General features: G+C 39.4%; 1 protein-coding gene across 1 annotated transcript in view; it reads right to left on the bottom strand.

Moving 5' to 3' along the window:
- nkx2.2a (NK2 homeobox 2a) overlaps nt 1-20,599 on the bottom strand; it is a 31,693-nt gene that overhangs the window by 4,921 nt on the left and 6,173 nt on the right. Inside the window, exon 2 of the mRNA XM_029494289.1 lies at nt 15,817-15,945. Within this exon, the coding sequence (XP_029350149.1) occupies nt 15,817-15,885 (69 nt within the window). The 5' untranslated portion in view covers nt 15,886-15,945. The remainder of the gene's footprint in view (nt 1-15,816; nt 15,946-20,599) is intronic.

Genomic DNA, 20,599 nt, shown 5'->3' on the forward strand with positions numbered 1-20,599 from the left:
TAGTTCAAACAGGCCGCTTGCCTTTTCACTCTGACAGTAGCCAGTTTGTGCAGAGCGGGACGAGTTCACCAGACCAACCCCGGGAAATGTTCACAGTTCAGTACATCTGCTCAGGAGCTGCTCACGTTGCATTTATGCATAATAAGAAAAATGAATTTGCTATTTAAAAAAAAGGCATGGGGGCTGAGATTTTGTTTTTGTTCCAAGAGGAGGATAGTGAATTATTATTATTATTTTATTGTCATCATTATATTATTATTATTTATAATTATTATTGCACTGTCATTATTTTTGTGATCATCAATAGCTCTTTATTTTGAAGTCCTTATTTGTAATGTTTTTTATTTTACTACTTCCTAAAGTTGAGATGTTGAAAATATTTTTGGACACCGCTGGTTTTCCCTTTCAGCCCTCAGATAGGACTGTGTCTTTTGTGAAACGTGTGTGTGTGTGTGTGTGCTGGGAGGCATTAAACCGAGGAAAGATGTAGCAAACAAGGGCCTCAGAGCTGCAGATGCATCAGGATTTAAAGGACAATACGGGCGCAGAGCTCCTGCTTCCCATCACCCGCTTATTCAAGTCCAGCTGACACTAAATCTTCAGATGTAAGGCTAAAACCACACTTTCTAATAGAGTTTCTCATTGGGCTCCTCATTTGACTTTCGTACGTAAAACTCCACACTATATGTGATCATTGCTGTTGTAATTAGGCTATCACCAGTTTCACCAGTGCCCACATTTTAATATTATAAGCAACAGAGCTGCCTGGCTCATTATTAAAGCTTGTTACATTTTTTTTCTGATCCCAGCTTTGCAATCAAACGTACAGCAGAATGGACTCTCCCGAAAACAATTAATTTTTCGGATGAACCCCAAAAAACGCGGCCCGTCTGATTAATTATAATTCCCTCCTAAAAATGCATGCCCACGATTGTTCCCAAATAAGTGAAGAAAGACCTTTTTATATCCTTGATTAAATAAATCTTTCGATTGAATGCACAAATAAGAATGCCGCAGGAAAATCCATAATAATGTTGATCATTGCCTCCTTTTAATCGCTGAATTTCAGTTTGGGCGCCTGAGGCAGGGAGTTAGTCTTTGATAAAGGTAACCCCGTCTGCCTCAGGGTGTCCATGATAAATGTACAGAGTGACAAGACCGATTTCCTCCCTGTATGATTAAAAGCCTATATATAATATGCAGGTAAAGCCGGGTCCGGTTTATTTATGGGGGCTAAGCCATGGCCCAGGGAGACTTGGCTTCAGGGTAGAAATCATTTTGGAGCGCGTTCGGTTTTTCTGTCCTTTTTTATATAACAGAAATCCAGCCACCTTTCCCTCCGGGCAAAAAGTCTTTATTCGTCTCCTTTCCTCTAATGATTAAACATGTCACGGCGAGATTATAGCAGTGCGCCCATGCCCCGAGGAGATGCCTTCATTTGTTAAACCACCAGTTTATTTGTAACGGTGAATTTCATGCCACGCTGTGCCATTCGCCTTAATCTTTTTTTCTGTGTAAGACGAATTGCTAAAAAGGGGTTATTATTTTTTAATCACTTCCCTTTTCTGTATCGCACTGACATTGGCAGAGAGGAGGGGAAAAATGGGCTGAATCTCTGAAACTTCTTCACATAAATCAAAAGAGACAACTATTATTCGTAAATGTGTCTCATTAACGCTCCTTAAATAAATAAATAATTAGATAGATAAACAAAAACTACCTAAGTAACTAAATAAACGAGTAAACGGATAAATAAATACAGCATCATCTGCAGGACAACCTGATCTGGCCCACTCTGGATGGCACAAGTAGAGACAACTTGTCTTCCCTGTCAGTCAGCCTGTGTCTAAGTGCAGTAATAACATTAACAGCTGTTGACATCTGTAGAGCTCTAGCGGTCTCTACCGGCACATTTAAGAAACAACAGGGGGTGCTCAGTGCGTGCAGCCAATTAGACAACTTAAATAACCAATACTGTCAGGAATATATGCAATGGAATCAGAGTCATGCTGTCATATAAGGACTGTGGAGCATTTTTTTTCTTCAACTACAGGTAAACTCACGTTATCTGCTCTAATGTCCACAAAATATTCAGATCCAAAGCGTTGTTCAGCAAATGAATCGTTGCTTGTGGGAGCAATAATAATGAAAATGTGGCAGTGAATTATTTGTAATGTGTGATTTTTTTTCTCGGACTAAACCTATTTTATAATGTTGCTTTCACTCATTTACAGACCCATGGAGGCATCCATTCATTCTGGGTAACATGGAGGTGCAGGCCACTGACGGTGTGCCAGCTCAAAAATAGTTTTCAACCAAAGACTGAACTGCTCACGTGAGGATGTGATGACCACCAGCTGCTACAGGCTAAAAAACGCGCAGGCCTACACTGTTGATAACCGTCTTATTTAATAACAGTAGAAAAAAAAATAAAATAAAAAATACCATTAGGCTCATGGTCATTCCACATCCACAGCATAAACCACAGCAAAGGAAAAAATACGCAGCATCTATTAAGCCGTAAAACAGAGAAAAGATTGTGCAGACTGCCTGGATCACCCAGTGCGCTTACCTAGACTGGAGAGGTGGGCTGGATGTGCTGCCAGCGTTAAGACAGCGCGCAGAGTTAATGAAATATCTCCAAATGGGAGTCAGGAGTGCGTGCAGAGATAAGGCTGATGTGGTTTATATACCCAGAAAGCAAGTGCTCCTCTTCTCATATTGTCCAAGAGCGTTTGCATGGCTGGCCAAGTGGCTCTGCTCTTGCTGACTCGCTAACATTGCTCGGTGTTTGTTTTCCCCCTTTGCTATGACGTGAGACAAAATATTGGCCATATGTTCATCGGTAATAAATTGGTGTGGAGCGCAAACACAGCTCCCTGCAGACGGTGCTTTTAGCTCAGACAACTGGTTTTCTCTCTTTGGGATGTTTTTGGGGGACACCAAACTATCTGGTGTAAAACTTAGGTGAGTGATAGTGTAACAACAGGCCGTTTAAGAGATAATTGTGCGTCTGTGGAAGAGCTGCTGGCTGATCTTTAGACTGAGACCTATTCTTCCCCGCACAGGGCGCTCTAATAAATCGCTTGGTAACCAAGAAGCAGCCCCGGCCGGAGAGCAGATGTGGCATGTTATCCACGCCACACTTGCGTTTACATTAGATACAATGATTGATAACCGAGGTCACAGTCATTCACAGGGATTCGGGACCCGGGCATCTCCCATGAGGCAGACAACTAACACATCATGTTTGCCACATATATCCCCATGTGTCGACACTGAAAAGACCCGCAACGGCGTAGACAAAAAGAAAAGGTCCTTATCAGAAACAGTTGGTTTAAAACTGAACTATGTACTTTCAGTGGGTGCGGAAATAACACAAGTTAATAATAATAAAATAATAATAACAATAATGCTGATACGTATCTGCTCTTTAGTTTATTTTTTATTATATTACATGTATTTTTTATTGTTACATTTTCCTACTTTTATCCTTTAACAGAATCACTGAGTAAAAAGAGTAACTATAGTAAAAAGCACTAAATGGAGAGTAGAATTATTAATTTAGTTCAAATTGGAATTGCACAAAGACTTTCTCACATGCAACAGTAACCGTTCTATGGCAACACAAGTTACAGAACAACGTTATACACTGGAGTACAGTAAAAGTAATGTGTGTTTGAGGAGACGGAAAATAGGGAATTTCTTCTTCTCCAGGTTAATTTGGACCACTTGCCTTATACCTACTGAATAAACACAGAACAGCAGCTCTTTATTCTTTTTTTTTTATATATAACTGTTTTCATGAAATGTCCCCAGCACAAGTATTTACACCTGTTGCACGTACACTGGCAAAATCTCTCTATAAGAAAACCTCCTCCTCTGTATCAAAGGTTGTAATCTGGTTGGTGTAAGGATGATGAGAGAGAAAACCAGTAATTGTTGGGGAAGAAAGCAATATGAGGCAAACACCAGTTGTGCTATTATGACACCTCTGGGGAGGTTGGATAACTTAAATCAAGACAATGATTTTATTGTGGACAGTCTGGAATCTATGCATGATAATAATAGTGTTGCCTGGTAGTGCAGGAGCGACCATCAATCAATAGAGAATACATTACTGATGGGTTTTGTTCAGGGCCACTTGGCTGATGAAAGACAGAGATTATCCTCCCTGCCATCACTGTGTTCAAGAGTATCACCAAGATGCAGAGAATACAAATAAATAAATTGGCCTCATACCTTGTTTGAAATTCCACATTAAAGCAAAGTAGTTAGTTAGAGTTGGAATGTATTCATAAGGTTCAGACGAATGAGAAAAAGCCTTCCACTCAGCCGCTTTGTGAATACCCTTATGCTGTTTGAGATTTGCCACAAGTGCTCTGGGTGCTAAATACAAGACCTCCTGAAAAAGGATGGGTAAGATAGGCCTTGCTGGTCAAGCTATTATCAATCCCTGGCCTTAAGCTTGATGACTAAGATACTTCAGATGTAGTTAACGGCTGCGTAAGGACACTGATGGCACGGCATTCTGAAATCAATCAGTTCAGGTTTTAATGTATCGACCACTTGAGGGAAACCAAAAGAGGGAGAGCTTCTCGACACACAAATGCCAGGGAGACGGGGCTGATTTTCATGGAAGATACACTTTTTAAAAAAGTTTAATTAAACCTGAGGGCTCACTTGTACGGTGGAGGCTCATAGATGATGATAGCCAGTACTATCAGTTTGAGAGGCTTAGCAATTTTTCTTCACAAATACATGCACTTGGAAAGGTTTAGCATTTGATCACCAAGCCCTCAGTGTTAAGGCGAGTGAATGGGTGTTTTAGCCCCTCAAGAGATGTGAAGCAAAGTAGAAGAGATGAGTTGTTTTCCAACAAAGTGTCCAGTTCTACACACCAATGGATATTACCATTTCTTAGATGACAACAGTGCATTGTGAATTTGAGGAGCTGTGGAATGTACGGATGATCGGTCTTAACATTTTTGCCCTCCTGTGTTACCTACTAGAGAGGAAGAGAAGGACGGGAACAAAAAGTGTGAAAGTAGGGAGCTGTGTCAAAGTGTTATCTGAGTGGAAGTCGCTTTTGAGCACTCATGAAATGTCTGTTATTTCCATCAAAATATTAGATTTATGGGCTGCATGGAAGGGTTCGGTGGGCATTACTTGACATGAATAACTTTAGGCTTGAATACCACTTTTCCAGTGCTAAGCATCTGGTGTAAGGCCAGCGTTTGGCCTTGGAGAGCCATATAGCTGTTTGTAAATCTTGCTGCTGAGGCTAAAGGCCAGAAACACACTACTTAGCTGACACGTTCTGTTAGCATTTTAGCCCCCATGGCATGAAGGTACAATACAAATGCCCCAGTCAGGGTCAGTCAATTGAAAAGCCGTGAGCTTCAAATAATAATGAAAAATCGATCCAATCAAAATTTTCACTCATGTTGACTAAGTCATGCACTATCAGAAAGGTCAGCCAATGTGAATGTTATAGCTACTGATGTGAGAGCTGGGGCATAAATGAAGAAACTGGTCATATCCTTCACACATGAAGCATGGACCAGATGTACGACTGCAAGGCTGCTTTCTTGTTCAATAGCTGAATGTGTGGGAGAAGAATTACATAGTTACATAGAGGTAGACATGGTATGTCTGTGTAGTAAACATGAAGGTCAATTGACAGGGCCAGTTCCACCATTGTGGACAATAGCTATCTTCCAAGGTGAAAGCAGAGGAGCAGTATCAAGTCACAGTTCTGACCATCTCAACAATGAAGTGCTTTCTCTGCTGGAGAGGTTTTTCAAATGTGTTGAGAACCAAATCATGTGGTAAATAAAACTTACCACTGAAGAGTGGTACACCCACAAATGGGGAGGGGGGTAGAAATAGTCTCCCAAGGTAGCCAACATGTGTTCATCTGCAGAGCAGTATTGATTAAGAAATACAGAAAGGATTAATTAGGTTGCTTTAGTCTTACAAAACCTCAAGTGCTTTTTGAAACAATAAATGATAGCATGGGTCAAGGGCATATCATTGCAAGGTGGGTGAGCTTGTCTTTGCCTTCACTCTAGCTGCACAGAGCAGCTCGGGAGGAAAGATTCAAAAGGTTTGAAGGATATCGACTGTTGCCTTCAGTGGTGGGTTCATATTGAAGTGAGGAAGGAAGAATATAATTCTCATATTAGAATAGTTTGACTTGGACAAAACATGTTGGAATAGTAGAGGGACGTCTCAAGGCCGTTTATTTCATACAAATGCATCATTTTAAAATATATACTCTGTATTTAATAACCCTGGAGCAAACTTTAATCCGTTTTATTTACTCTGCAGAGAGCAATTTATGAAGCTGCTCAAATCAACAGAAATGATAAGCAGGAGTCATCATTGCAGACCCTGCCATGCTCACTGAGGTTCAGGTTTAAGTTGTCAACATGTACATTTTCACTTATCATTCTCAGTGAAACTACCATCCACTTCAATGCAGCACTGAAGCTGCCCCTGTTAGGATGTTTGAAGACAGATTTAAAGACAGTAGCGCAACGAAATTTCAAATTAGACATAAGGAATTGTGATCCAAAATTATTTCAAAGTGTAACTGCTTTGAAAAGAATGTAAACTTGCAGTGAGACATTAAAGAATGCAATTTTTTGATGTTTAAAGTCTCTTGGAGTACTACAGATTGTGAACATTTTGACAGTTCAGTCCCACAGAAGTCAGCTCAACCATGATGGGAGAGGACTCGTTTCTGTAAATCACCAAACCGATGATTATGGATATGGATGACAGTCACATTTGTGCTGTAGATGCAAAGGCAGGAGACATACTGAAGATTTTTACCAATTGATTTGGTCTGAATTTTCAAACCACCTCACTGCAGCTCAGGTTTTGTTTTGATGGATGTCTCAGACTTCTAGCACAAGCACTTCAAGGATATTTCAATAAAGATGATGCAAGAATAATTTAAACAAATGGAGTAATTTATTTGATCTCTTTACAAACTGTGTCCAACCTTCTTGAAGGTACGAGAGATTTTTTTTTTCTGAAGACATTTTGGGCAAAACTTGTCATCATGATCATAAATTAGATCTGTTTGTGTTATATGTGTCATAATGTACAAACTTTAGCACAATTGAAGTGTTTTTTGAAACTACCATAAAGTGGTTCTCAATTATTTAGGCTTCAGTCATTATCTCACAGGGTTCGCTGTTTAACTCTCTGAAGTTTGAAGTTTAATTTCCACATTTCCATGATTTTTCTTTGCCCCATATCTCACTAAAATCAGCTATTATTACAAAAAAAGAGCCCATCACCAGACAGTGAAGGCCAAGCTTTACTGTGAGTAGGTGGGTGTGAAACTGAATGTAGAACATGTGCATGTGAATCCATGTTTGCGGCTGTACGAGTTCCTCTGTGTGTGACTGTCTGCATGTGTGCAGGGAAAGTCCCAATTTGAATACAGTATTTGAGCGAACATCTCTTCAGGATATGTAACCTAAACAACACAATAGGGAGATACAGAAGGGCTTAGGGGTATGAAACACTCACCTTGAACCAGGCTGCTCCTTGCAGACACAAGAATTACCCATCTGCACATTTCTGAAGCCTTTTGATTAAAAAATGTGTCCAAAATGAAAGATGAAAGGGAGAAAACACAATTTAGTAATTTGAATGGCTTTCTGCAGATGGGTTGCCACCATATTTGGATAATTAAAGTGAAGATATCTTTTTTATACTGGGCCCATGATGGCAATTAACATGTTTTGTGCAGAGGTGAAAACTTTTTTCGAGGCAGTGAAGATGGATGGAAATGCATTAGAGGAGGTCACAAAAATGGGCTCCTATTCTTTTGCGCTAAAAGGATGCTTTTATAAGGTTATAGCAATTGAGGAATAAAACCCCAAGGGCAAATAAATGATAAAGACCTCATCTTTAATTGGCAATCTTTTTGGTTCATATAAATACCACTCCAAATTTCCTATCCACATTTTCATTGACTGCATGGCAAGTCTCTCTTGAACTAGAATTGTGAAAGGCAAAACGAATCACAATGCTGACCAAAAAGGACAACTCTTTCTCTGAGCAAGCCAAAGGTATACAAATTGCCCACTCTCTCCTCACCATGATATTATGCGATTCAATCAATGAGAGCTGTAATTGCCTTAAAATTGTTAAAAAGATGAATTCTGTATTTAGGGAAAACTTAATTCTGGAAACAAGCTGTGACGATGTCTTAACTCATCACATGGGTTTAAAATCAAAAATAGATTATGTAATGACCTAAAATTAACTCAAAATGGGTCTGACTTCCATCTTAATTACCAAGATCATCTCTTAAATGAAGTTTACTCCATTTGACTGGGCACCAATAGTTTGTCTCCAACAATTATGGTGATGTTTGTGTGTCAGGACCCTCATCTCCTGAAGTTCTCTTTGTCGCCATCTAATGGCAGGAGTGTGTGCTAATTCTGAGCTCTGGAGCCCAGCTGAGGAAAGTGTTCACCAACACATCCTCCCTCTCTCAGGTAATTATGTCTTTTATCTAGGAGACACATACAGCTACTTTAACATTGGATATCCAGCCGTCCTAATGGCCCATTATTCAAATAAATGGGGGAAACACTGTGGGGTTGGTGACCCCTTCCGTGCGGCAGGGCCCTCCATCCAGGCACACCTGCTGAGACAAGGTAACGTTTATCACTGACATCTTCGCAGGACAGAAACAAAATGGCAGGTGGGGTCAGCGGTAAGGAGCACACTGGGCCTGCCATATTGCAAACATATCCATTTGGTACAGCTCTACTCTTGTGGTTGCCAGGCTACTGCCTAATATATGGTGACTGAGTGTGCGTCAGGAAAACAGAAGTAAGATGTTGACTTTGAGATAAGTACCTCTTCAAATTAAACAGCACCATCACATTGCATTCAAAATAACATTTCCAAAGGTCAACTTTAAATGGTCCCCATTTGGCAAAAAAAAAAAAAAAAAAAAAAAAAATCCCTGTGTTCTTCAACTCACTAAATCGTCAAATTTGCATACCAGTTGTGTTAGTTAGTGGCTTTTAATTATTTATGTTTTAATTACACAGAATGAAGGGGATAATATCACTGTAGGTAGTTTTTTAGTGTGCGCCTCAGTCATTGGCACACTCGGATGTCACCTTATTAAAGTACACAAAAAGATAATTATGTCCAGCTCTATCTAAACATTGCCATGGTGCTGCACTAGAGAATCATCGCTGAATTGGACACAGGAGAGGGTTAGACCTCTTATGATTAATGTGCTTGGTCACACACACTCAGGAGTGGTAAAGGCATGTCAACTCACTCTGCCTCTCCTGCTCTCCTCCAGAGTCGAGGGTCAGCAAAATTGTTTTGATGGTAATGATTGTCGCATCAGTCGGACTCATCATGCAGTCAGCTCGACCATGGACTCCGGAGTGCTGAGCCAGCCAGCTGACACACTGCTGAAGACACACCCTCTCCCCAAAAAGCCACCATGTCTGCATGAGTGCATCAGTTGGGAGCTAACAAAAGCCAGAGGTTTGTAAGTACACTGAAAACTATATACAGAGATAGTCTACATTGCTATGGTTGATTATGTGTTGGCTATGTGGACAGATAAAAATGTAGAGATGGCATCTGATGGGGGAGCAACAAAGCTGCAAGTCCACAATTGCAAGACTCATTCTCACAAGCTCTCCCACGAATCCACCATCACCTGGAAATGTCCTGCTAAATAGAGTTGCTGATGTCATTGGAGAGATGGTATTGATTGACCAAGGGGCAGCAAAGGCCAATGCAATTAAGAGACATGAAAACATACAGCGTTAAAGACTGTGTAAATAAAAAGGACTCTGCTGTAGGGCCAAACAAAGGCCAGTCCAGGGCCCATTCAGGAGCCCCTTGTTCGCTGTTGGCCTGGGGTCTTCTCTAAGGACTGAGGTTCTGGGTGGGAGGCCCGGGGGAGGTGGTGGACAGAAGAAAAGCTGTGTGTGGGTGTCCAGAGGGATAAGGACAGTGGGTGTTGCTAGGCTGTCTCTGAGAGGTCGATGAGAGCTCAGCCCTCCCTGTACCCGGAACTATCAGGTGATCACGGATGATCTGCATCTCAAGGAGGGGGCTGTTGAGAGGAAGACACTGTATTTTTTATAGGCATCTAGTTTGCTTTGCTGCCCTTATTACTCACCTCCTTCCACCCTCTGTCTCTTACCTCTCTGAGTATACAGTAGAGTGAGTGGTTTCTATAACAAATGCTCTCGCCCCTCTTTAGATCAAATACATCAGTGAGGCCACAGTTTGTTTTTTTTCCCATTGTGCCCTTTAGATGGCCAAACGAACTCTAAATACAGTCCAATTATCACTGTTGGTTTCTCAATTATACCTTAACACGGGGCTTTGCCTTCCATTGGTGGTGAGTGCGAACATGTTCTTAGAGGTTGGAATCTCATTTTGGTACAAATCAAACAAGTTTTGAAACATGGATCTGAAAACTAAGAATTGATAAACATGTCCATTGTTACACCATGTACAATGTAATTTACAAGCAAATAAGGTTGTGAACTATCTCAAATGATGTCTTAAAGTTTCTTGTACACAGTTGCAATAGCAAGGGTTTTACGGTTTACATTAATTAGGGACACAAATTCAGCTTGACTTACTGGTGGTACATACACTATGGTCACCATTGTACCATCATTTAGATCATTACCAAGTACATAATCTCAAGCACTGGACAACTTCAAACTGGTGTTTGATGAAATGTTGAGCTTACTAAAGCTATTACAGTCCAGTGGGTGGGAGAGCTTTGATGTCTGAATCCAGCTAGAATTTTTCCAAGATATTTAACTCAAAACCACTAATGTCTACCTCATGATGGTGTAAAAAGCAAAGTAATGGGGTTATTAAGGTCTCTTGGGTAGACTGTCCAGGGACCATAAATACCTAAGTAAAGGTTAAGTAAAGGCAGTGCTTCAGATACTTTTCAAGATTGGACCAAAGTGATGGACCAACTAACAAAAACACATTTGCCATCTTCTGATGTGGTGTACATGTGTTTACATGTCCACCAAAATAGTATAAACCTAATTGGAAAATGCTTCAGTTGGGCTTATGTGTTCTTGAAAAACAGAAAAAGGTGAAATCGCAATTTTCAAAGTTCCAGTGTGTTAATTTGAAACCAGGCTTATAATTTATTGAATCAAACAGGTTTCTGGAATGTATATGTGTTATAAGAGATTCTGAATATTAAATGAGAGTCATTATATGCCAAAAGTATGTACAAACCTGGTATCCTAATAGTTAAAACCATTCAGTCACAACCCACTGTCTCATTAAATAAGAAATAAAACCTCGTATGATTGGTGCACATGCCAAAACTATTACTATTGTCCTGTATGGTACTTTAGGTAACATCCAATTTTTGTTTGTGTCAATGTGTGTCAGTGTCAAAGGAACAACTCATATGGAGACAACAGCCTGCTCAACCCCCCGAATACCCCATTTGATCCACCTCTTCTAGTGGCAACAAACAGAGCTGGGTGGGTCACCTATTCTGATGCACTTCCTCTCACCATCCTCTGCCCCCTTTCTGTCTTCATTCAGGGAAAAACAATGGCCTCTACTTCATCTGTCTCCCAGGTGTCAGTGTAAACATGATCCTGGGATAATTTACCTTGCTCCTCATTTCTTGTTCATCAAATGAAGGCCAGTGTCTATCTCTTTTTGGCCTAATTTACATTTTCTCATTAGCTCCAAGCGTTTATTATTCAAATTTCTATGTTGTCTAGCAAAATGGATGGATTGCTGACGCTGTTGCCCTTGGTCTCCATGCACAACAAATACGCAATGGGTAATGTCAAAAGGGCCACTATATGTTTCTAAAAGCTACCTGAAGATGGAGGTATCTATTGTTTGGTTTCAGGTAAAAAGAAAAAGTGGATTTGTTATGTGACAGCTTTGCCTCCTGTATAGATTGTATGGATAGTGCTTCATGCAACAAATGAAAAAGATGACTATGGCCTTCCTTTCTATAGCTGTAACACAAAACACCTGTTTAAACCTTTTCTAGAAAATCACTGGTAACATCAGAGTTGTGTCCTAATGTATAGTAAATGTCATGGACATTGTATCTGGGAAATTCAATGTCCCGTTATTTAGTGAAAAGAGCCCAACATTCTCTGGTCTATTGCCAGTATAGAGACTCTAGTCCTTGGACACGATTTAAAAGGTTCAACACTTGACCATGATTTTTCAGCACATTCAGTAACAGTTATGGCAAATTGGACCATTCCTCAAAACAAAATGCATATAGCTAATTATATGTTTTTACCACTGCAGTTTCAAGAATCCAGTGACAATAAGGCAACTGTAGAGAACTGCGTCTATATTCATTCACACAACCACTGCTCAGTGATACAATAGCCTGCAGGTAATTTAACTTCGGTTTAGCTATCAGTGATATGGGCTTGTATTTTAGTAGTACAGTCCAAGCAGCAGCACGAGCGATGCCACGAATCCCCTCAGAGAACAAACTGGTAATATATGTTGTGGAAGAAAAATCATATACATGCACTAAATCAAGCAACTAACAGACAGCCAAACGCACTGAGAGTAAGCAATGATGGAGAGAGAAACTGAGGACTTGATAGGTTCAATCTAAGGAGATGGGGAACGACTAGATTGGGTGAGGGTGGGAGCTTTGTAGACATGGGGGCAATATTCCCAGACATCATTCTACAATGAATATATTTTTAATTTGTGCTCTTTTATTAACCAGCAAAATCACTTCAAAATGAATAGCACATTATTAAGTCTTCTAGTGGCTCTTACTGTTCTTTATCATGAGTTTGTATCACTGTGCAATTCATCTCCAGCCATTCTTCACACTAAATATGTTTTATATGAGCCTTCATTTATCATGGCCTGTCAGCTCTTAACTGTATCATTATTCAGTCTAGAGTTATAAATTGGAATCATTAAACGTTTTTTCATATAATCTGATGCAATAACTGCTCCTTCTTTATTGGCTTGTGAAAAGAAAATAGTAAATACAATTGTCTGTCAAGATCTTTGGAGATAGCCGTCTCTCTCAGGCTGAAATGAAATTAGGCCAGCCAAGGAGACAGGATCAATGTCAGCAGATTTGTTCGACTTTCATCGTGGAGGGGACGGGTATGAGCGGATGAAGGATGGAGAGAAAAGGAAGCTGACACTGCTGAACCCGATGAGGAATGTGGTCTTAGCTGTCAATATTTTTTTTTCATACAGTGTCACATCAATCAGAGGTGTCTTTTCAACTTCTCAGTGCAGTTGTGTGCAGACATTCATAATGGAGATATTACATTCCCCAAAGTCAGCTAAATGTGTGGCCTCTGTATCTTTTTTGTACAGCATCACAAATTTTTTTCATGAAAGGAGTTGTAGTGATTAACAATGACAATGTGGGGTCAAATATTTTCATCACATATTCTAAGCAGAAGACCTCAAAGCATGAGTGTTCTCTCTGATGGCAATTTAACTAATTTTAAAAAAGCTTGTTCAGAAAATGGCTATAATTGAAAGTAAACTTTGTGGAAACATTTCCACTATCTTTTTTGTTTAATACATTATTTTTGTAGCACATTGCCATAAAGACATACATTAGGCCTAGAAAAATCATATTTCAAGTGAAAATCTAGGTAATTGACACAAGAATAAAATCAAGTGGTAGCTTATTACAGTTGGGCTCTTGAGAAAAGATGCCTGCTGTTTTGAGTCATTGTTTTCTCCTTCCTCATCCCATAAAGAGATGGTGATAAAAGATGTAAAACACACCGTAAAAATCGTGGATAAAGACTGCCACCCACTGGCAGCAAAACAGATCATGCTCTCCACATTGAGGTTTATTCATGGTGAGGAACTATCCAAAAAAAAATCTTCATTCACATTTCAAAATAATTTGGGCCAAGCATGGATTAATATATGGGCGTGGATATCCTTTGAAAAATAATAAATAATAATGAAAAAAGTCCAAAGGGGAAGGAACATTTACTATGGCAGACTCTTGGTCCTCAGATGAGATTCTTTTTCTATGAGCCTTTGCTGCCATCTAGTGGAAGATATATTAACATGATATGTAATTTGAGACCCCTGAAGAAACTGAATAGCACTCAACCTCTGTAACCCGAATTTGACCAAGAGTACATTTTGAGCAAAAAAACAAAACAAAAACCCCACCAATCCGATTGCTATTTAAAATCTGCTGATAGGTCATCACTCCCTAAAACCCATTTCTCTCATTCCCTCTTGTACATTGTAATTACAAATTGAAATGCCATTTCTTCCTTTCAAGATCAAAGTTTTATGATTATGAAATCTTCACACTGTCAACTTGTCAGTGTTAAAATATAAAAAGTTAACTCAATCTTGCTGGTAAAAAGTCAAGGGAACAACTTCCACTTTGGGCCAGATGGGGGTGTGTTCACACCAGGAAGTACAGATATGAAGGCATGCAAGGTACAGTCATCGTCAGTAGACAATGCTGGAGTGACTGGGCTCATACAGCCCTTCACCTTTGATATGGAGAATCCAGAAGAGCTTCTTTCAGTGTGCTGTTGCAGTGTAAAGGGAGATTTCAGATGCCAGTTTTTGATATGATAATTTCAAGTAACCACTTTCTAATCAGTATTATGGATGAAGACATAAATTCTAAGTTGTTTTTTTTTCAAGAGTGTACAAGTCCAAGTTCATCTGAAAAATTCCATTGTTTGCAAAATGATCAAGACTCCAGACTATGTATTTACCCCTACTGACCCGTATTTCCACCTGCATGGAGAAGGTGTTTACACATAAACTCCCTCAAAAGAGAGGTAGTTCACTCCAAGGTCTCTGTTCTGTCAATCTGGCAATAAAGCTCGGTCATGCTCTCTTTACCCCCTCTTTGCCCCTCATCTCTCTCTTTTTATCGCTTTCATAATACCTCACCATCTATCTGTGTATGCCATATGACAAGCCAGGAACTTTCTTTAAAATGAAAACAAATTGTTCAGAAAGCTGGACGTGGGATGAACAACCTATTGCACATTTTGTTTTCCATGACTTCTTATTGTACTCTAACTAACCTGTAATTCTTTCACCATAAAAAGAATGAATTTGTGTATCTAGAACTATAAAAAATAGTTCAAGTGCAAAAATCAAAAGAAATTAATGACAATTCAGAGCTGTCACGTGTCAGGAAAAGAGGCAGTTTTCGGTTTCTCGTAAACTCTACAGGTCAGTGAGAAAGTTTAGCTATGATGATTGAACACGGAGAAATGATCCAGTCTTTGAGTTCAACTGGTAATGTTATAGTTTGGATAAAGCAGCTGCTCAAGTTGAAGTTGAGTTGAATAAAAATATATGGGGTTAATAATGTGTATCAAAGTGATTCATTTTAAAGGAACTACCAAAGTTTTTAGTCTTCCTTCTTAATATATCAGATTTGTACTTTAGTTGCACAAGCAGTCTAACTAGTTTGATCTTAAAAGGCCAGATAAGAGAGTTTGGATGATTTATGATGCATTAGTTCAATTAGCAGAAAGAACATTTTCAAAACATGAGCTGTTTAATGAGATTCAATCAGTTATACCTTGAAAACTCTTTTCAGGCAGCTTCAATCTATAGATACTAACATTCCTAGAAAAAAAATGTGGCTCTTTGGCTCCATCTGTTGAAGTTTAATCAGTGCAACGATTTCCTCAGTGCCACACACTTCAGTGTGCTTTGGGTAATTTTCAAGAAAAACACGTACCTTAGTCTCCACAATGTGTAACAATGACGACATGGCCAACCAGTTACCTGTTCTCGGTCACCCCCACGCCTTGTCAGACAGGCTGATTCTGCAAACTTGTCATCACTTTGCACCATCTTGTAGATGCTATCACAACCAACTGCATTCTCCCTGAGAACTCGATATGACCCAGAATGCTATGAAGAGAAGAAAAAAGGGTAGGAAAATCAGTAAGTACATGAACTAAGGAAACAGTTCAAAGAACTGGTGGGTTTCACTGCTGGTTCTCCATTCAGAGTATACGGTCACACAGTAAATGTAATAGCCTACTGTGTTTAAAGGCAGCCAACCCTGTAAAGTAAGGCTTATGCGACTTCATCTATGACAGCAGTTTTGCATTTTCCAAAGTAAAATCATAGCCATAAATCAAATTTGTAAATATTTTGCAGAAAATCATCTCCTTTTAATTAAAAGACGTATGTCCTGTAATTTATTGTCAGTCCAGGTGGAAAATCTTTTTTTCCCCTCACATGAATTCTAGAGAAAGAAAACGATTAAAAGTAGCCCATCAAACCTGTTGTCTAGGACTTGCTTGCACTTGTCTTGGCTCAAGTTCAGAAAACGAGAAAGAGGGCAAAGAATGGCTGAGAATGAATCATGTGAAGACAAGGAGACAGTGACAAATCCATTTTTAGCTTTAACTCAAACATTTTAGCTGCAGAATGCTAATAACGTCTCGCTTGGTTTCCTCCAATGTTCTCTGAAGGGTGAGTATCACTTTCAGACAGTTCCTGCTCTGTTGACAGGTCACAGCGATGCTTAAGAAATACCACTGACACCAACTTAACTCTCCCAGCAGTAACACTTCATACAGGAGTGTAAAGGTATGATACAAGAGCTGAAGGTGGATTATGTGTGCCTCATAATACGGATCAGAAGGTGCTAGCACCTTTGAATACAAGTCACATTTTTAGCAGAATGAGACATTAAAAAAAAAAAACTTCGATGATCAAACGTAGTAGGACAGGTAAAAACTGTTTATCTGAAATATGGTCACAGAATGACTCAAGCCACTGTTAATGTGATTTACATCGTATGACAGTTCTAACCAAGCTGATGCATATGGGAGAAGTTTAATTTATATGTATATGGTGCTGTGGCACATTGGCTCAGCCCAAAATTTAAAGTGAAGCCCACTCCTTCCTGGTGTACATAAGATGGGCCTATAATATTTCAACTGATAATGGTAAACTGGCACTATAACTGCAGACTGCATACTTGAAAAAACAGCTACATACTTGAAAAGGGAGATGAATGTACTGGGCTAATTTGTCCTCTACCAGGGTCTGACTTTTAAGAAATAGTCTGGTACGAGTCATATTTTTCTTACTGTTATTAAATTCTATAAAGAGACCCAAAACAACAAAGAATCAACAAGTATTTTGTGTGATCCAAGGACTGATACAGCTTATTTCTGTTTGCCATGGAGTTGCACTGTTGTCATCCAAAAACTATTAAAAACACATCAGTTAGCCGCACTTTTGCGCTGTCTGACATATTTCTTTATTGAACATCAACACTGTAGTTTATTTGAGTCAATCCCCAAACAGTGTTTTGCCGCTGTAAACATTCACTAGAGTACCAGATGTGTGTTTCATGGTTGAAAACACCCCCGAACAAAAGTGCCATCGACTCCACTGGATAATGTTAGCTAAAAACTACAATTTCCTGCTGTTTTAGGAAATGGCTTATGACCTGTTTTTAAAGATTTACAGCAACAGTAAGAACCAATGAACACAGGGTTAAGCACCACAGACAAGGCTGGAAAATTGTAGTTGTAACAGTATGATACTGTCAAGCGTGTCGCAGGTTTCCATCTTTGATGTCAATATTAGTCGATCACTTTGAAATGAACTCTCATATCAGTTGGTGTGATTTTCTCAATCTATTTGCGCCCCTATATTTTAATTCAAAAGTACAAAGATGTTGCCAAGATATGGTGTCACTAATCTGGCAAGTCCAAAAATAAATCCTGTTCTTTATTGCTTGATTTAATCTTCAAATTCCATGGACACCCCCCCCCCAAAAAAAAGGAACTAGACAAAATACATTCATTTTTATCATATTGCAATTAACATCATTACAGTGACAATGTGCAGGAAAACCTCAGTTTTCAGCCCACAACTGGTTCTGGTCTCCTCTTCTTGGGTAAGTTTCCTGCTCACTCTGTCATGGGAAAATCTGTGCCACGTCTTTGAGTGAAGGGGGCTCTCAGCCAGTATCAATGCTGACTGCCAAGGAAAGACTCAACCCTCTGATCCTGGGAAGTGTGCCGCACTCTCTCTATTTGATGTTGTAATTGTTTCTCTGTCTTGGACGGGAGGCCTGGGACATGTTTTTCTCTTGGAGGAAACACTTGAGCACAGAGTTCCATCTCTGTATATGCTTTTGGAGATGTGGCAGCAGGTTGTGGTCTGCGGCATATGGGCTTACTTTATATATATATATATATATATATATATATATATATATATATATATATATATAAAAATCCTCTACAGAAGCCTCTCCTTTGACATAATTGTACCTTGAATTAGACCAGGGAGGCTTTGATTTATCAACACAGTTAAGTTTCCACCCCCTCAGACTTTCCATTGACAAATCTGCTGCAATAACACTAAACTGTTTGAAATTATAACTGTCCTGGACAAATTGTCTTTGGTGTAATGTGTTAATGAAAGGACAGTCCTAACAAGGTGGTGACAGAATAATTTCCTCATGCAGCAAATTTCACCTGAGAACATCCTCTAATTACACCGGATGAAGGTAAGCTCTCCTTGACACCATATAACTCTGGGAGTCTTCTATGAGTCTCACTGAGACCTTTGGACAAACCCATAATTAGCTGTAATATGGGTATACACAGTTCAAATATGGTTACATCAACAATGGCATTGAGCAACCATGGTTTGTCATTTTACATTTTCCAAAGCTGTTCCAACAGATAACAGCATCACATGCGGGCTCTACACCATCATAATTACACCTACTGTCAACAATATTTGACAAAGATCAGAATCCTGTTTGTATATTTTGCATTGTCTTCACAGACTCAGTAGAGTGAGTCCTAAGGGGAGAAATTACATTAATCCTAGATTTAAATGACACTGTGTAAAGTAAACACAATTCATAATTGAATAGATACACAAAATATATTCATTGCAAAAAATCATGAATGCTACACCAATACACCCACTACGCATCCCTCTAATAGTAATATTAATTCAAAATTCCTAGACCAATTGCTGAAGCAATTAGTTGATTTTATTATTTTGGTGATTAAATAATTATTGAAATCTGTGATCATGGAAAGAATTCAAAATATGACTGCACATTCAATATCTTTGGGTTTTTGATTGGTTTCTGATTGTTGCTCAGACAAAACAAGTATGTTTTAGATGTAATGTTAAATGTAAAAATACTGAACTTGCTCTTTTTCTCAGTTGTAGACTCTTTGATAACAATAAAAGAATAAAATTTAGGCATTTGCAACAAATGGAAACATAACCAAGCCTCAGTATGTCTACAGTGCATAGACAGCAATAACAGAGAAGAAAGAAGAAGAAAATAAATAAATGGATGAGTAGAAAATAAAAATGAGTTGGCACTTTTTATGCAGACCAGAGCTTGTGGATTACATACGGCACACACTCTAGGGGCTGCATTCATGGAAACTTGATACAGTAAACAATAATAATGACAAAAGACAGGATACGAATGTTGAAACAGTTTGTTCTGTTCTTTTATTTCAAGTACAGCTTCTCTTCCATTGCACATGCCCTCATGTGCTTTCAGTTTCACCCTTCTTCACCTTCTTTGCTCTTTCACTTCCACTGTTTTCATCTGCCTGTTCCTCACAGAGCATTCTCTGCCTGCTTTCTATTTCTACCAAACTCAACAACTTTCTTCTGTATTTACAGATCTTATCATACAGACCGTACAAAGAAACAAGTTGTGTACAGCAGTTACGTGTCTTCACCAATGTAGACCCAGTGAATGAGTGTGTGAGGTTATGCAGTGCGTTGACTCAAGAAGGGCATTGCCGAGGAAAATGGGGGAGCTATGAGGGGCTTTTTCTTGGCCAGCAAGTCCAGGCTTGGTTGCAGGCCTGTCTCTACCTACTCAGCGCAAACATATCAGGCATTTCACCACCAGTATTGAGTGAACTAAGGTCCACCATTCCTTTGCTGTAGGTAGAAGTGGTCTCTACTCGGTCCCATAAGCCTGATTTGTGCTCAACATAGTGAACTTGTTAATAAAGCATAATTAGCTTTTAAAAGGCATGTGCTTCTTTTTAAAAATGGAAATCTGATGAGAGACATGAAGGATTCCTGAAATATCTGCAGGCTACATAACACACATGCATATTTTGAAAGCTGAAAGGCGATGTGTACACATGTAACCAAAAAATAATCATGTGGGTTGAGATTCTGACATCGGATGAGGCAGGTTTAACTGCTCACTTAACCAGAACTTGGAGTCGGTTTTCATGCACATACTCTTGATCGTGGACTGCAACAGTGTGGCACTACAATTCACGGAGGAAAGACCTCCAATTGATTAATCTACAGGTCTCAGGACAAACAAGTCTCCATTATACAGACACTGGACTTGAGCTATGCTGCTTTCAACAGATCGCCGCCATGACAGACGACCACAAGCAGGAATAAATATGCATTTCAGGAAGTCAGCACAGCTCTCTTATGAGAAACGTGAAAGCATGGCTCTGGATGGAATATACTGAGAACACCCAAAACAAACCCACTTCCAGGCCCAACTGGCATCCACACA

The sequence above is a fragment of the Echeneis naucrates genome, chromosome 22, assembly GCF_900963305.1.
Source record: "Echeneis naucrates chromosome 22, fEcheNa1.1, whole genome shotgun sequence".
Taxonomy (NCBI): domain Eukaryota; kingdom Metazoa; phylum Chordata; class Actinopteri; order Carangiformes; family Echeneidae; genus Echeneis; species Echeneis naucrates.